The sequence below is a fragment of the Grampus griseus genome, assembly GCF_964374135.1.
Source record: "Grampus griseus genome assembly, chromosome: 4".
In the NCBI taxonomy this organism is placed as follows: Eukaryota; Metazoa; Chordata; class Mammalia; order Artiodactyla; family Delphinidae; genus Grampus; species Grampus griseus.
This window is the reverse complement of record NC_138997.1, coordinates 78741327-78759240: the sequence shown is the minus strand read 5'-3', so window position 1 is coordinate 78759240 and position 17914 is coordinate 78741327. Positions and strand designations below refer to the sequence as shown.

Below are 17914 nucleotides of genomic sequence, written 5' to 3'. Positions count from 1 at the left end.
AGTAGGATGTTGGAAATGGTGATTCCGCAGGGCAGGTGTGGGTGACGATTATGATCGTGAAATGGAGTGTACGAGTCAAAACTATTGGAATTGAGGACGTCAAAGAACTGTAAAGCCAGGCCGTCGAACAGGTTGCTGTGTAGAATGTAAAGGCACCTAGAATGATGACTGTAGTCGGTGGTAAGCCTGGTGCCGGTGTCCTCCATGACTGTGACAGAAGTAGTGAGCAGGATAGAAGGTGATTATGGTGAAAACTGATGGCTCAAGCCTCACACGTGGTGAGGATTCCTCATGAGGGTGATAATGTCAGTGGTCTGGGCTGGCGAGGAAGCTCTAGGACAAGCAGGGAGCTGTGTTTCTCCTTACCTGCAGCTTTCCTAAAAGAAACAAGCAGCCAACCTTCCTTGGACTCACCATACCTTTTCTCATAATCTCTTCTCTGCTAAACTTCCCAAAAGTGTCTTTGTGTTTTCTCTATTGTTTTTATTCTACACTGATTTCTTAACTTCCTGAAATTATAGGTTTTCGCCCTATAATTGCACTGAAGTTGTCCCCGAAGTCGATAATGTGCTTCTAATCCGAAAATCCATTCATTGATGACTTAACAGTTTTATCCTAATAATAGAAATAAGTACCACAATGGAAAACATTTATTGTGCCAAACACTGTTCTATTCTAAGCGCTTGACATATATTTTCTTATTTATTAGCTCCAGGACAGCCCTATGACATTGTGAGTATCCCCGTTTTTATGGTCATTCATTCATTCATTCCATGCGTATTTCTTAAATGTTTACTAACTATATACAAGAGATCATTCTAGGTCATCTCTAGGTAAGAAAAAGAGCAGTGCAGAAGCCCTGGCAGGGATCTACGTGGTTTGGTTGAGGACCAGCAAGGAAGGAGCTGTGCCTGGCCGCAGGGGGCGAGGGGTGGTGGGGTCCGAGAGGTAGTGCACAGCGACTCCTGTAGGGCCTTGTAGGCCTTTGTAAGAACTTAGGCTTTCGAAGAGAAAGCTGAGGCAGAGACCATGTAAGCAACTTGCCCAAGGTCATTCAGCCACTAGCTAGCCGACCCAAATATAAGCTCCCAGTGAGCTCTGGCTATTGGAAGATGGAATGTTCCAAGCTTAATTTATTATTTCTGTTTCTCACAGATCGCCCCTTCCTCTATTCTTTAAGATGGTCCCAACGACTGAAAACCTTATCATCAACCAAACCCCCTTCCTTCTCCTCGCCTCTGCTCCTAAATCCACTCAACCGCCAAGCCAACAAGGGGTGCTTTCATCCTCCCCCTTTACTGCCCTTACTGCTTCTGGATCAGTTCAGGCTTTCCACATCTCTCCCTGAGCTCTTGTAATTCTCTCTTAAACGGACCCTCTCCTCCACCCAGTGGATCTCCCCTGCTGCCACCTGACATATTCTCCTAAAATAAAGGTCGGCTCCCAGGATTCTTTCTATCCTCATCAACTGGCTTTGATTCCCCACTGTCTAGAGAACAGTCCAAATCCTTCACAAACCTCTCACAACTCTCTCAAGCTTACCTCTTAGAACTTTCTTCCCCTCTCCAACCTTACATTCTCTCCCTGGCATCCGCTGTGCTTCTACTCATTTCCTATCCATAAAGTGGTTTCTTCGCCTTCAAGCAGCCACCCAGCTGCCACCTTCTGGGTCAGGCTTCCCCAGAATTCCCCCAGGCAGAACGAGCAGGTCTCGCCTCTCAGTGGAAGGCCTGGTATCCTCATTAAGTGCTCCTGACAAACTCAAATGCATTGAAAGTCTAGCGAGTGGTGATTGTGGCTGGACATTGGCCAATTAATGGAGCCAGGCTGGAACCCGTACAGGTTAGGAGAGCAACCATGAACACATGGCAGGTACAGGAAATCCCCAAATTCTATTAATTGTAGGGTAATTTCCTAGAGATATTTTGGTAATGTATTCCTTAAGTTCTGAGGTTCATAATTGCACTTCTGTTAAAGGGAGTTTGTTCGCTTCAAATGCAGAAAACCTAACAAAAATCATGTTTTTTTTCTTTTTTTTTAAGCCTTATATATAGAACAGAAATATAACATTGGTGTTAGTTATCGATTTTCCAAAAAGTCTGGATCTTCTCTGATATGCTTGCAAATCTTTCTGAGATATCCTAATCCTTAAGATTTTTGAAGCAAGTATTTATTATAGAAAATGTCTTAAAATAATAAATTCACCAGATGTAATCTCAGTTTACATTTTGCTACCTCCACCTGGTCTTTTCATTTATAGAAACTGAAAATTATATGTTGCTTTATATATATATATTGCATTTTAAATACCTGGCTATATAGGCGTCTGGGTTCATTTGAAACCCAAATGAGCGTTACGTTCATTTTCTGTGAACTCCAAATCCATCATCGTGTTGCCCTTTCCCTGTTGGCTGTAAAGGAAATAAAGCTAAGGAGATTGGGTAGAGCCCCCCACCCCCTCCCGCCGCCCACTACCTGTCTGGTTTCCCTAGAGAACCACTAAGTGCTGGTGCCTTCCTCAGAGCCAGAAAGCTGCACGCTGTTCCACAGTGGATCAAGGAAAGGGAGAAACCCCTTGCCAGTGGGAAATGACAGCAGAGAAAGGGAAAGGTAGCCAGCAGGTCCTTGCTCGCCTTCTGAAGACAGGAGGGAGAACCTAGATGAGACAGTGATGTGTCTCAGGGGGCTGCACTGGAATGAATTGCTGGCCCACCTTTCTCCTCTCTCACTCCTGCCTTTCCCTCCTGAGGTGCTGCCTTGGGCTAAGGAAGCCTTTTCTATGGCCTCTGGAATCCTCCACCCAACTACAGCCTAGAGCATGGTTGGGCATTTCTTTTGTTTTAAATTAACATCGTTATTGGAGTATAATTGCTTTACAATGGTGTGTTAGTTTCTGCTTTATAACAAAGTGAATCAGCTATCCATATACATATATCCCCACATCCCCTCCCTCTTGCGTCTTCCTCCCACCCTCCCTATCCCACCCCTCTAGGTGGTCACAAAGCACCGCGCTGATCTCCCTGTGCTATGCGGCTGCTTCCCACCAGCTCTCGATTTTACATTTGGTAGTGTATATATATCCATGCCACTCTCTCACTTCGTCCCAGCCTACCCTTCCTCCTCCCCGTGTCCTCAAGTCCATTCTCTACATCTGCGTCTTTATTCCTGTCCTGCCCCTAGGTTCTTCAGAACGATTTTTTTCTTTTTTTTAGATTCCATATATATATGTTAGCATACGGTATTTGTTTTTCTCTTTCTGACTTACTTCACTCTGTATGGCAGACTCTAGGTCCATCCACCTCACGACAGATAACTCAGTTTAGTGTCTTTTTCTGGCTGAGTAATAGTCCATTGTATATATGTCCGGCAGGCATTTCTGAATACGCTTTCCTACTGAAATGTTGTTCTGCAAAGCCATTAGTTTCCATAGTGTAATTAGGACTCCCCTTCAGGTACATTTTGGACTAAGTCGGCCTTTCTGACTTGAACTGGGAACCACCATACAAAGACTATTTCTGTGAGATAATTACAAATGATGACCTACAAGCCGCCATCTTACAAGTGGGCTTTTGGTACATAGCTTGCACCTAAGTTTGAGGCTGCCTGTATAAAAGTGTCAAGTTGGCAATTTATAACAGTACCTAAACAACAATAATTGCAACTACCCTTTAAAAAACAAATCTCCCATGTAACTGGCAAGGGCTATAAATACACACCATGTCTAGTTTTTTGTAGATGGATAAACTGTTCTTCATCTCACCTTTTATGGTCCCTTCTTGACCTGAGTTGACAATAATGCCATGATAATACATAACTTACATAGAATGAGTACCTGGAAGTTCCCAGACACTGGGCTGTGTTCTTTATATATAGTGTCTGTAATTCTGACATCCCTAGAAGGTTGATGTCAACCCCCACCTCACAGATTAGAAATTCAAGGATCAAGAAGGTTAGGAACCATGCCCAAGGCCGCATAACTAGTACAAGGATGAGGCTGGGATTCTAACTGGAGTCCTCCTGACTCCAAAGCTGTTATGTTATGTTATGTATTCCGTGATACATTTGTTCTGCTCCAATTCCATTCCAATCTTTCTTAAACAAACCTCTGTTTATGTGTATCTTGAATAAATCCAGCTATTAGATGGATCATGAAAATTAATCCTGAAGATAAGATGCTTCTAAGTCCTTATTATTTCATCTACTAGAATTTTGTGGGGTTTTTTTTTTTCATTCTTCTAAGTATCTAGAATATAGTGCTTAATTTGTTTTAAATATTTACTGAGTACCTACTATATGCCGGTAAAACTCTGGGGGTAGAGACCATCCTGGGCCTTCCTTCATCTTGCCTTTGGAGCGAGAAGGGCAGAGAAGTACCAGGACTTCTTCAGAGAAGAGGCCCGGGGGGTGGGGGTGGGGAAAGCTCAGGCCTCAACCCTGGGCCCCCAGGGGATGTTCTCATAAACAGGGGTGGCCCACAAATTAATGAAATGGGAAACCACTGGGCCAAGAACAAGGAGGAGAGAATGCATAGTAGTTAGGTAAACAGGGGTATAAATCCATATATTACTATTAGTCGAGCGCGAAATGAACTCTTTTAGGAACTTTATGTTCCCCATCTGTGTTGAATTGAGGCTCATGTTACAGCACTTTCCCATTAGCCAGAAATAGTAACTTTCCATCAGTAGCACTTGAGCATTTACCTTAGGAACTTTGCAGGAGTTGTCTCTGAGGTGACCATTATTTTTTCCTTGAATTTTATGAAACTGGTTTTGCGAGGGAACTCACAATCCTATGGAATTGAATACACGTTTACAAATTTAAAAACCTTTTCTCCAAACTTTTTCTGGAAAGTTTTTAAATGTACAGATGGCATAATGAATACCCGAAAACTTTTCACCTAGAACAGGGCCAGTGGACTACAGCCTGTGGGCCAAATCCAGCCCGATGCGTGCTTGTGTAAATGAAGTGTATAGGGATGCTGACGACTTCCATTCATTTGTGTATTTGTCTGGCTACAATGAAAGAGTTAAGTCATTTTGACAGAGACTACCACAGGCCCACAAAGCCATGTTTACTATCTGGTACTTCACAGGAAAAAACTGCCAGCCTTTGAGATATAGATTCACCAATTGTTAATATTTTGCCATATTTGCTTTATTTCTTTCTCCATAACAAGCAGATGTCATTCTCTCTGTCTGTCTCCTGTGCATGCACACACACACACACACACACACACATTTTTTTCTTGAACCGTTGGCAATTGTGTTATAGACATGATAACTTATCCCTAAATAATTCATATATTTGCCTAAAAATAAAGGCATTCTCTCATATAACCACAATACCATCATCATCATCATGCCTAAGAAAATTAACATTCATCCAATAATATTATCCAACAACAGTCCACATTTAAACTGGACTTTCATAGCCTTATTTACTTTTCCTTTTTTGGATCTAGGATCCAATCAAGGGTCATACATTACATTATGTCACCATGTCTCTTTAGCCTCTAATTTTTGTTTTCGCATGACATTGACTTTTTGAAGAGTCCTTTAAAAACTTCTTTCGAAGCCTAAGTCTTAATGAGTTTGCAATACTACCCTAGTAAGAGCTAAATTGAATAGTCATTGTGGTAAATCAGTGTCTTCACTTCTTCTTTGCCAGGTTTTAGAACCAGTTGTGTTGCTTGGCTTCTGAAGCTAAGACACTAAGATGTTAGTTTTGCTTGGAGTTGTAAATGTGGGAAAAACTCAGTGTGAAGAGTAAGGCAGATGGGAATTTGCAGGATGCATTTTAGGTAATTAAAGGCACAGCTTCCCCACCAGCTGTGGTCGCTGCCCCTGTTAGCTCTTGGCTGGTGGCGGGGGTGGGGGTGGGGGGGCGCTTTTCTCCTGTCTGGGGTCTGGCTCCCTTCCAGCATCATTAGATTGCAGCACGGAGCTGGAAGGAGACCTGCCGTTATTTAAATCTTCCAGCCCAAAATGTTCAAGCTGGCGACGCAATGCTTCTGTGTTTGCAGTTTGTGTGCTGAAGATAGCATGGCACTCGGGGCGCATCCGGGAATGCACGTGGGAAGAGCACCTTCTTGCCTTTCTTGAGAATCTGACGTGCCACAGTCTTGTGCCTCTGATGGGACCACATGGTGGGTCACAAGTCTGGTCCTTTTAATGGGGTCCCAAATGATTCCTAGAAAATTCCAGGACCCATCCTTTGCTTTCCTCTGGGTAAGAAACCCTCAAAGCTCCTAGGCCAACCAGAAAGAGAGTTGCATGCCTAGAAAAGACTCACCTGAACCTCTACAAACCTCTGGAGATGGGAGGGAAAATAGAAAAACTCCAAGGAGAACTGGATAATTTTAAAACATGCAAAGTAATTGCAGGAGAGCCTGTGAAGGGTATGGATGACTTCAGACTCTTACCAGCTCATGGTCAGTCTACAAGAGGTGTTGTGAAGGACACAGATATTGTGACTGATGGTACTTCTTACCTACTGAAAAATCCAGGGGCACAGGAAAGAAAACATTCTGGAGTGGGCCACCCTCCATGGGGGGAAGTGAGATTTGAGCATCTCCTCATTGGTCTCCCTGTCTCCTGTCTTGTTCCTCTTAAGTCCTTCCTTTACACCCTCTCCCTCCCACCCAGGCCTACCCCCAGCAATCTACTTCTGCTGCAGACCTGGGCATTTACTTCTCAGATCACCACCCCTCTGTGACTTCCATAGCCTGCCTTCCATGGCCTTCAAGGACCCCATGATCAGACCCTGACTCCAAAGCCTCATCTTCCTTTGATACCGGCCTCAGATTTGATGCTTGAATTCCTCATATATGCCACGTTGTTTTGCATCTCCATCCTTTGCTAATTGTGTGGCCTTAATGATGCTTAATTGTTCTGTGCCTCATACTGTTCATCTGTAAAATGAGGATGATAATAGTACCTACCTCATAACGTTGTGCAGGGATTAAGTGAACTAATATATGTAAAATTCTTGGAAGAATGCTTGGCATATAATAAGGGCTAAATAAACATTAGCAATTTGTTGCTATTGCTCTTGTTATTTTGAACCTGGATGTATTATCTTTTTATTGCTGCATAAAAAATTACTGTAAACTTAGCATGTTCAGTCAACACCCACTGATTATCTTAGTTTCTGTAATCAGAAGTATGGACATGGTGTGACTGAAGACTTTGCTCACAGCGCTGAAATTGGGGTGTTGGCAGGGGCTGAAGTCCAAGCTGAGCTTCTTCCAAGCCTCTTCCAAGCTCATGTTGTTATTGACAGAAGGCATCTCCTTGAAGCTATAGAACTCATGGTCAGCAGGAACTCTGACTTCACCTTCTTTGAAAAGCTCCCCTGATTAGGTCAGGTGCAATCAGGTCATCTTTCTTTTGATCAACTCAAAAGAGTGATATCCCATCTCATGCACAGGTTTCACTGGCACTCAAGGGGAGGTGATTATACAGGGTGTGTCCGTCAGTGGGTGAGATCCTTGGGGACCATCTTAGAATCCTACCTACACACTGGTCATTGGGAAATACTATGATTTTTGTTTGCTTTGTTAAATTGCACTTGGGTGAATATATGATTTATTTACCACCACCATTATTTCAGATTTTTGTAGCATCTTTCTTAGAGCATTTAGATGGATTCACATTGATCTGCATCCTGGAACCAGCCTTCATCTTTCCTTTCCTGTAGTTTGAACTACCTGATGGGACCAGTTAGCTCATCAGAAGTCTTTTAGGAAGAGGATAATTGGAGACTTATAACTGATGAACCTGCTGCTAACATCCTAGAGTTCCAAAAGTATGACTCACAATTTGCACTTCCTTCCAGAGCCATTTATTTATTCTTAATGACTCCCAACAGATGAAGACCAGAACCCTCCTCAGCTGTCGATTGTGTCTGCTACTCTGCCAGGTCAAAGTAAACTTGTACCTGCTAGAGAAATTTGTCACCATGAGGAGGGTCTTTGACATTATATTCAAAAGATTTCCTTGCCCCCTCATTTTTCCCTTTCCAATTAAGTCTAGATTTCCCCACCCCATTTAATTCAGTTTATAAGTCCACAAAGAGGTATTACTGGTCAAAACCCATTGATAAAGGATGTATTTTAAAAATTTTTTATTGGAATATAGTTGATTTACGATGTTGTATTAGTTTCAGGTGTACAGCAAAGTGAATCAGTTATACACATACATATATCTATTCTTTTTTAGATTCTTTTCCCATATAGGCCATTACAGAGTATTGAGTAGAGTTCCCTGTGCTATACAGTAGGTCTTTATTAGTTGTATATTTTATTTTATATATAGTAGTGTGTATATGTCAATCCCAACCTCCCAATTTATCCCTCCCCCGCCCTTACCCCTGGTAACTATAAGTTTGTTTTCTACAAACTGTATTTCTGTTTTGTAGATAAGTTCATTTGTACCCTTTTTTTAGATAAGGATATATTTTTGAAGATCAATTGAAAAGAAAAACTTGTTGAAGATGACACTTGGGTAGTAAAACCTATTTAAAAATATATATATATCCATTTTGAACCAGATTCTAGGCAATAAGACATGGACAAAACTTTGAAGCAATAAGGAATTCATGGGTTTTGAGTACTGTTTCCCCCAAATTGCTAATTTCTACTTTCCGATGGCATTTAACTTACAGTTTTATACAAATGTGAAAAGGTAAAGGGAAAAAAATGAATTTGGCATAGCTGCAGGTTTAGAAGTTTGAAGTGTCTATTTATTCCAGCATTTCCTAAAGAGGTATGATTTTATTATCCAACAGGCCATGACTCACACCTGACTCTCGCTGCCTTAATGACTGACATCCCTCCAGTAATTTGGACTATTAAAGAAGAAAGGCTGGTTCATAAAATAATATAAAATAATATAGACTTGGATTTCTTTTCTTCCTTCTAGGACAATATCATATTATTCTTGAGAGGTTGTAAAGAGCTCGGCCTTAAAGAATCTCAACTTTTTGACCCGAGTGACCTACAGGATACGTCCAACAGAGTAACAGTCAAGTAAGTAATGCATGATTTATGTTCAAGGGAAACCCATTTATGGTTTGATTTGCAGTTTTGTGATGATGATGTAAGGTCTAAGAGGCAGAGAATTGGGCATGCCTAATAAAATTAAAATGTGGAGGTAAAAACCTAGCTTTCAAAATAAACCACATTGGCCTTCCCTTGTGTATAGCTTTCATTCTGATCAAACATAATTTTTTGAAATGCAAAAATCATGTACATAGAGTTAGAATTTTAGAGAAAGGGAAGAAAATGTTAAGTGAAACTTAACAGAGGGAGAGGCAAGGGAGAAATATGCACAAATCTGTTTGGGTTAGACAAAAAGCTTTTATTGGCTCCAGTTGGGCATATGAATAGGCTCCTGGAAGACTGCAAACTCCTAAACAGATTTGAACTCTGTTTATTATGCAAAGAAGTCAATAGATTATGGAAAAATCTATTCTTCATTTACATTTGTAACTGTTTTCTCATATGTGTCAGTGATCAAGTTCTTTGAAGATGGATCATTGGCCATTTGGCTATTGTTGACTGTATCTACTCAGTGAGCCATGTTTGGGGCCAAAGAATTCTTGGGAAAGAATGTTATAGTAAAAGAAAAGGCAATGTGCTTCTCTATGAAGAAATAGCTCCTGAGCAGAGTAATGAGATGAAAAGTCCTTTTGAGATGGTAGAGGTAACTTTCCTGTAGTTTAAAAGTTCTTTAGACTCTACCAAATTCAGATAAAACCTTTTTGAAATTAGTCAAACAGTATTTGGCATTAATATGCTTTAATAATAAGCTTGATTACATAGATAGCATCTTTGGACTGGCTATACTTCTCCTTTTGATTACTTTTGGGTCATTTTATCATAGAAGGACAGAAAAGAGAAAGAAACCAAAATTCAGAGCTGTTAATTTTTTGCTATTTGCCGATACTGGCTTTTTCTTAATGATGGGGAAAAATAATTGAAACTACTAAATGAAATCAAGTTGGAGTTCATATTGGATTTTATGATTTTGGGATTTTATGATTTATGACTGGGAATAAGGGAGAGTCAGCCATGATTGATTATGTAAAAAGCACTTCTCTGTTGTCAATGTGCCTTTTCTTTTTTGAAGTACAATTAACATACACCATTATATTAGTTTTAGGTGTGCAACATAATGATTTAATATTTGTATATATTGCAAAATGTTTACCACAACAAGTCTAGTTAACATCTGTCACCATATAAAGTTTATTTTTCTTGTGATGAGAACTTTTAAGATCTACTCTCTTAGTAATTTCTTAGCAACTTTCAAATATGCAATACAGTGTTATTAACTATAGTTGTCATGCTGTACATTACATCCCCATGACTTATTTATTTTATAACTGGAAGTTTGTACCTTTTGACCTCTCTTTAATACTTCTCATGGAAAATTTTTACTTAAGTGTAAAAAGGACAGAATAAAAATTATGATATTTGAATATGTAAACCACCATAAACCTCATTTTAGTCCTCACATGCTCCATTTATTTCTGTACCTAAATCCAGCCTCTATAAATCATTATTCATTTTAGGAAATTGTTTCAGGTTCTGCCTCATCTCACATTCATAGTTTCACCTGGGTGGCAAGTGACCAGAAACAATAGTAACTGTGTGACATGGTAGGTAATCATTTGTTACACACACATTGATTAGAGTGTGAAGGAAAGTTCACTTTGACACTGTTGGCAGCTGCATTCATTTTTTTTTAAGAGTCACTTTAAATCAATATGTTACGAAACCAGGAGGCTTCTGAGACTGATTGGTTTTAGAAATTCAGAACTCGTATCACTTTACTGCTTTTCTACAAAACCGTGAGCATCGGGAAATCTCAGGTCTACCTCTACATCTGCTACCCCCAGGTCTATAATCCTAGGCAAGCTCCCTTGCTTCAGTAGGGCTCTGTGTCTTCATCTATAAAATGGAATTGGACAGAATGTTCATTTGTGTGTGTGTGTGTGTGTGGTATTCATCCTGAAGAATGTTCCATGTGCACTTGAAAAGAATGTGTATTCTGCTGCTTTTGGTTGTAATGTTCTGCATATATCTAATAAGTCCATCTTATATGTCATTTGAAACTAATGTTTTATTATTGATTTTCTGTCTGGATGATCTGTCCATTGATTTAAGTAGGTATTAAAGTCCCGTACTACTATTGTATTACTGTCAGTTTCTCCTTTTATTTCAGTAAATATTTACATTATGTATTTAGGTGCTCCTTTCTCCCTCTCTTCTCCTTCCCAGACCCCAATAATGAGAATGTTAGCATGTTTGATGTTGGACAGAATGTTCTTTCAGGTATGATTCTAGCTAAAGCTTTCTCAGTGCAGATCTGGGAAGATGGTTCAACCAACTTCTAAAGAAAGCGACTTTAGTTCAAAGGCACAGAAAGCAACCTAAAGGAAAAAAAGTCACTTAGACCAGTGGCACACAGACAGTCACTTCTCAATTACTGGACAATCTTCCCCTTCTCCTCTTCTTTTCTCTGTTCTTTTTCTCTTTCACTCTGCTTCTTTTCTCTGTCTCCTTCTCTTCCCTATGCTTCCCTTCCCTTCTTTATCATACCTTTCCATCTGTCTCCCATTTTTGCATTTCTTCTCCTCATTTTCTTCCCTTTTAAGTTTTTCCTTCACTTGAGATTATTATTTTCGTTAAGCAATACTTGCCCATCGCCTTCCCCTATGTCATTTTTCATTAATTCAACAAAGATTTACTGAGCAGCTACTATGTGTCTGATACTTTCCAGTCACTAGAGAACAGGCCCCCTGTTCACAGGGAATTTATACCCTGTGTCAAGAAATGGGAAGTAAATAAGTAAATTTTTAAAAATTGCAAGGAGTGATAAGTGCTGAGAAGAAAATAAAATAATAATAAAATAGATGGTGTAAAAGATAGTGACCATGGCAATATATACATATATCAAATCACTGTGTTGCATACCTTAAACTTATATAATGTTTTATATCAATTATATCTCAGTCAAACAAGGGGGAAATAAAAAAGAAAGTGGTCAAGAATGGTCTCTCTAAAGACATGGCATTTCAGCTGAGGGCTGAGACATGAATGGGAAGCAAGAGCCAGACATGCTAAGATCTATAGGGTATTCAGGGCAGAGGAATCAGGTAGAAAGGCTGGGAAGAGAAACAAACTTGATGTCTAGAAAGAGAAAGAAGAGTGGCCAGCCAGTGTGGTAGAAGGGTAATGAACAAGGACGAGCGTGGTGGGAGGGGTGGTCCACAAGTGTTGTAGGTTGTTGAATTTGGCATAATTATGGAGAAAACATTTTTATTTCACTGTATGAATATTTAGAAGCACATAAAGAACTTTATATTAAAAATTATGCCATAAATTCATTTCTGGTACTTAGAAAATCTTTTCTAGTATTAGGGAAGATTGGGGCATGGAATGAGCTATCTGCTTCACAACTTTTCTTTAAGTGATGCTGGTTTAACTTGGCACTGTCCAGGGGACATTTGCAACATATGTAGATTTCATAGCTATGGAAGATGAAAGTAGAACTGCTATATTTTTCTGCTTTCCCCTCTGAAAGTTGAGCCAAACATTAGCAGAGATGGAGACCCCCCTACTGACACCAATTAATAGTGGAAGCAATAGGTAGAGGGGTAGATCCCAAAGAGGAAATTTTGATGCTTTTTGAAATTGTCTTTTGAAAAATACTCTTTAGATTAGCTTTCATTGTGGGTAATTTTTCTTCTTATTATTTTTTTTTGAGAAGTAACTTGAGTAGACTATAAAGAAAGAAAGAGGGAAAACTGCAAATGATTACTCTGTGTGTAATTTCGTGAACTCTACTGTAATGGGTGCCAGACGACCATTGATGGGACATGAAAACATAATCCAGAAGGGCATGCAGCAAGTATCATTCCAGGGAATCGCAGCAATTGGATGAAAATGAGGAAAGCCTTTGGATTGCTCCCGAGGATGTCTCTGAAAAATGTGGGAGCATTTTCACGTAATTGGTTGTTACGTGGAAGTCATTCAAACAAATATTTTGTGAGCTCCTACTGTGTGCCAAGCGTGATTTTTTTTTTAGAACTGGGTCACAATTTTAGTCAAAAAACAGTCATTGGCAGTGCAGAAAAAGTCTTATGTTCCCTGTTCTTAAGTTGTTTTTCACAAAAATTTCAAATCTTCTATAGATTTTTGTTTTCATCTGGTTTTGCTGCTGTTACTGTGTTAAATTATTTTAAATCCTAGCAAATATCTAAGCAGATAATGACAAATCTTTCTTTCTGTTAATAGGGGGGAATATGAAAACATGTTCTTAATCAAATCCAAATTGGACCACTGCTTCTTACAGTCTAAGTCTCTGTTGATGGTTTATCTCCTTAGTATAGACTAGATTAGTATAGACTATAGACTACATTGTTTTCTAGTCCCTCAAGTCTCAATTGACTTAAAATTGTGCATCTATTCATTAATATGTACTTTGGGTCAGAGTATGCAGCAATAAGGTAACTGGGATCTAAATATCTGGAGGAATTCTTTTTTATATAATAGAATTACATTCTCCCTCCCCAGCACCCCCCCCACTGAAGTTCTGTGGAAAAAAGAAGTGTAGCATTTATTTTCCTAGTATTTATTTGTTGACATGTTAAAGAAACTTTGAAATAATTTGGGAGAAATTTTTATATTTCACTGTATGAATATGTAGAAAGTACCACCAAGTAGCTTTTTTGGTTTATAGTTTGAGAATAAACATTTATGTATATTTAAGAATGCGTGTGTGTATATTTGAACATAGCATGCATATTTTCTTGCTTATGGCTAATTCCCCAGCACTGATTTATGTCCATAGCAGAAAAGAACAAGTATTAGGATAGCATTGCCTCTTTTACATATATTTTCAGGTCTCCTTAATTAGGTAAGGTTTTAGAACTTCTTTAAAAGTACTTGTATAAAGAAGATTTTGGAAGTGCAGTCAGATTTCAATTTGACAGTGATATATAACCAAGGCAAAATTTTACTTTTACAGTTAAGCTTTGATTATACAAATATAAACAGTGGTAGTTTTAAATGGAATTCTTCATTTTCCAGATGTTACAAAGCATTCATCCTTCCATGGTGCACTATGGAACTTTAATTCCGCCTTATCCTTCTGTATTTTGTTTTCTAAGTAATTTTATTTAGTACCTGAAATCACTAATCATAGACCTTAAAAGTAATATATTCTGCTGATTTCATTATATATGTTAGCTTTCAAATACACCTTAAAGGTGTTGAAGGGAAGATCACAGTGAAGAAACTGATCATATTTTCTTTTCCTTTTTCCAAACTAGGAGCCTTGATTATAGCAGGAAGCTGAAAAATGTAAGTGTTTTAATTTCACTTTCCAAACTTTTTTCCTTCTAACTTTGATGGTTCAAGTGTAAAATTTAGCTCATAAGTTCAAGGCCTCTCAAATGCCTTGCTAGAAAGAATCTTTCTTAGGAAACAATTATATGTGCCTCTGATAGACTAATTAATGACTCTGATAGAAATAAAAATGGTAGATTTTGCGGGGAGGGGTGGTCTCTTTAATTAGATAAGCGCTTAGTCCAGAAATAAATAAATGAAAGCTTGCACTCCATTTGTAATTTGGTCTCTTAAACACAGAATGATCTGTTTTAGCACTAACATTACTTCCTTGCCATTGGTAGGCACAGATGGGATTATTAAATTAAGCAGTTGGGCAGGTTGTTTTGGGGAAAAGATTAGCATAATATAAATAGTGTTGACTGTTGTGGGGCTGTACCTTTTGTGGTTTCTTTCCTATTAATCTTTTGAGTTTTTATTAGTACCTTCCAAAATCAACTTTTTAGAGTTAGATCTTATTTTCCAAGGCAAGTATGTTAGTACTCTTTTATTTTAAGTTTAAATTGAAGAATGTAAGAAATGACCTTCTGTATATAAAATTTTAAAATTGGCTGTGACCCTCCCCTTTTAAAGAAATTTTCAGGGTGCTATTATATTTGATTGACATTCTCATTCTTATCTTCTTTTTCCTTCTCTATAAAACCAGGGATATTTGACATTTTTCATCATACAATTTTAAACAGAAACCCCATAATCTAAAACACAGCACAGTTCTATCTGCCGTTTTCCTATTACACTTTTCAAGAGAGCCTCATACTCTTAGCACACATTAGTTATTTTATGGCTCGAGTTCATGTCCTGACATTCGCAGTTTTCTGCTCTCTGGAAAGTTATTTGTAAGCAATCAGTTAAAAAAGAATTTCTGGAAGTTTTGAAGTATTCCTAAAGTCACCTTTTCCCACAGAGGTAGAAAACCAGATCACATCCTAGCAATGATGCACATAACCATATCTTGGGCCTGTTGCCATCGGAAGCATGTATACATATCACATTGTCCAAAGCATTTTCTGGCCAAGTAGAGGGAGGTACAATAAATACTTCCCAGCCTAGTTGAAGCGATAAGACCAAATGTGAAAACAAAATAATAGTCTTAGCTTTTCCATAGGCTTCAGATCCCAATAATTCAATTTTAAGGAGCTCATCTTCAGCTGACCCCTGTTGGGTTCTGTGGGAAAGTCAATGGAAAGAGCCTTTGCTTTTGCGGACAGTTTCTTTGGAAAGACAGAACAAAATTAACCTAGGACTGTAGCTTCAGACCAGTGAATATTCATAGACATTCTTAAACGTCCAAGGTTGTTAATTGGCAGCAGTCTTGACCAGGCTAAAAATTTCCCATCTCAGATTAATAGGAATCTAACCGTACCCCCAGAACTAGGTCTCTGCAGATTGCATTCTTCATTACATTGCTGTCTTCTGACTTTAATTAGATATATTTTGTTGATCTTGTGCTGGAAACCACTAATTAACCTTTATCACTCCTCTGAAAAATGTTTGCCAGTGGTCTTAGCAGAACCTCTGTGCCCACAAGTAGAAATTATGGGCCTTTAAAAGCACCTCTCTCAAAAGGGATTGACAACCTGTTCCATCGCTGGTCTGGGGAAAGACTCCAGAGTTTCTGAAAAATTTTGCTTCCTGGTTTTGAAGCCTTCATGACATGAAAATAATTTTGGAGGATTTATTTTTCCTCCTTGCTGTCTTATAGATCACATTCTCACAACCAAATTCTTCCTAAAACTGGAGTCTTATTTTAACTACTGAACCGTGTTTGTGTTGACCGATGCAACATCGGGTCCTTATTAAAATGATTTTACCTAGAATGGATACCTCATGGATGGTGGGCTTTGTAAATTAATGTTACACATTCTCTCCTCCTGCTTTCCTGTTAGGGAAGCATTACTGATTCTTTAGTTTAAAAGTAATTCTTTGTGAGTGGTTCTCTTTCCCAGGTACTAGTGACTATTTACTGGCTGGGCAAAGCAGCGAATAGCTGTGCATCTTACAGCGGGACAACGCTAAACCTGAAGGAGTTCGAAGGCTTGCTGGCTCAGATGAGGAAGGTAACTTGACTTTTCTTCTTCATCCCATGACGTTCAGACAAGGTGGGAAAGCAACACATTTGCTTGTTTTTAAGATCTTTACAGTTTCACGTGGTAAAATTGCACAGGCCAAATATGTCGTGCACTCAAGGAAATGACCGCTTGTCTTACCAATGCCATCTTTGCCTCATACACCCACGCCTACCTGAACTTTTATTCCCTTCTGAGAATGGGAGATCTGAGCTTTATCCAATTTTAATTCCAAAAGAGAAAGTTCAATCCGTCCGTATATGACTTTAGATACCAAAGAGCTCAGTGCTTATTTTCTTGGGGGAATAACTCCTGAATTAAACAATACAGCATTATACAAAAATGAAGACTTGCTCTGCACTTTCATCCTAAAGGTCATTTTGCTTACCCATCAGGGCCTTGGTGTGGGTGAAGTAACATTAGCCAAGTTCTTGCCTGGGTACCCACTCCGGATGGGCTCTGAGAAATTAGAAGCATTCTCTTCAAAGATGCATATTTTATGACCATTGCATTTGAATGACCTGGAAATTTGGAAAACATGTTTTGTAATAGTCAAAGCTTTATTTGTGTACTTAATTATGGGAAAGACTGACCTAAGGCAGGAATTTGTCCAAGAAGCAGTGCAGTGTTTTTTGTGTGGCTGCCTATGTGTTCCTTTTTAGGATTCAGCAGTGTACATTAACTCACCCAAAGTACTAGCATACAGTATTCCCCGGGAGCAGCCTCACCCAACAGGCCTTAGTGAACAGGTAAGGCTCATTTGTAATCAGTAGCATCCGTGGGTTTTGGATAAGACCCATAGTGCAGCATATATAATTAAGACCTTCTTCTTCCTCTTTTCTCTAACATGCAAATTAAATGCGCCAGTGAGACCTCGTTGAGAGACATTCTGTATTTTACGGATTTTCTTTTAATACTGAAAGCAAGAATTTGCTCCAACTTTCTAATGATTTATTCTTTTTTCCTTAAAGCTAATAGTTCTAATAATTCTTTGCATTTGGCTAGAACCAGGCCGGCTCATATATGTGTAAATGGACAAAGCTTTCATATTAGTCATAACACATATAAACAAAGTCCTTGAAGCTAAATTCCTTGAAAAATAAAATAAACACACCACTCAAACACAACACATTGTTTCTTAGTCTTAACCCTTATTTGTCCTTTAATCTTTCATCTCTCTCAATAAAGGATACTTAGGGAAAATACAAAGGTAAGTTTCAGTATGGATTTGTGAAATCTAAATGTTTGCTGGTCTTATGTTAAATTTGGACTTGGATAATGATAGATGGATTATCTGTTTTAAACTATTGAAAAGCTCTGCCTCATAGTTTCCCTGCTGATTTCTCTTGGAATCTGATTTCTTCTCATTATTGATGTTTCTTATCACTAGTCCAGCTTCTCTATAATCTGAGCAGCTATTGGTCTGCAGCTC

General features: G+C 38.8%; 1 protein-coding gene across 9 annotated transcripts in view; it reads left to right on the top strand.

Moving 5' to 3' along the window:
• The window catches only part of LIMCH1 (LIM and calponin homology domains 1), a 344058-nt gene that overhangs the window by 227699 nt on the left and 98445 nt on the right, over nucleotides 1–17914 (top strand). For all 9 annotated transcript variants that reach the window (XM_082653750.1, XM_082653745.1, XM_082653743.1 and 6 more), the window contains 3 exons: nucleotides 8922–9028; nucleotides 14341–14371; nucleotides 16363–16473. In XM_082653750.1, coding sequence (XP_082509876.1) covers nucleotides 8922–9028; nucleotides 14341–14371; nucleotides 16363–16473 — 249 coding nt within the window. The remainder of the gene's footprint in view (nucleotides 1–8921; nucleotides 9029–14340; nucleotides 14372–16362; nucleotides 16474–17914) is intronic.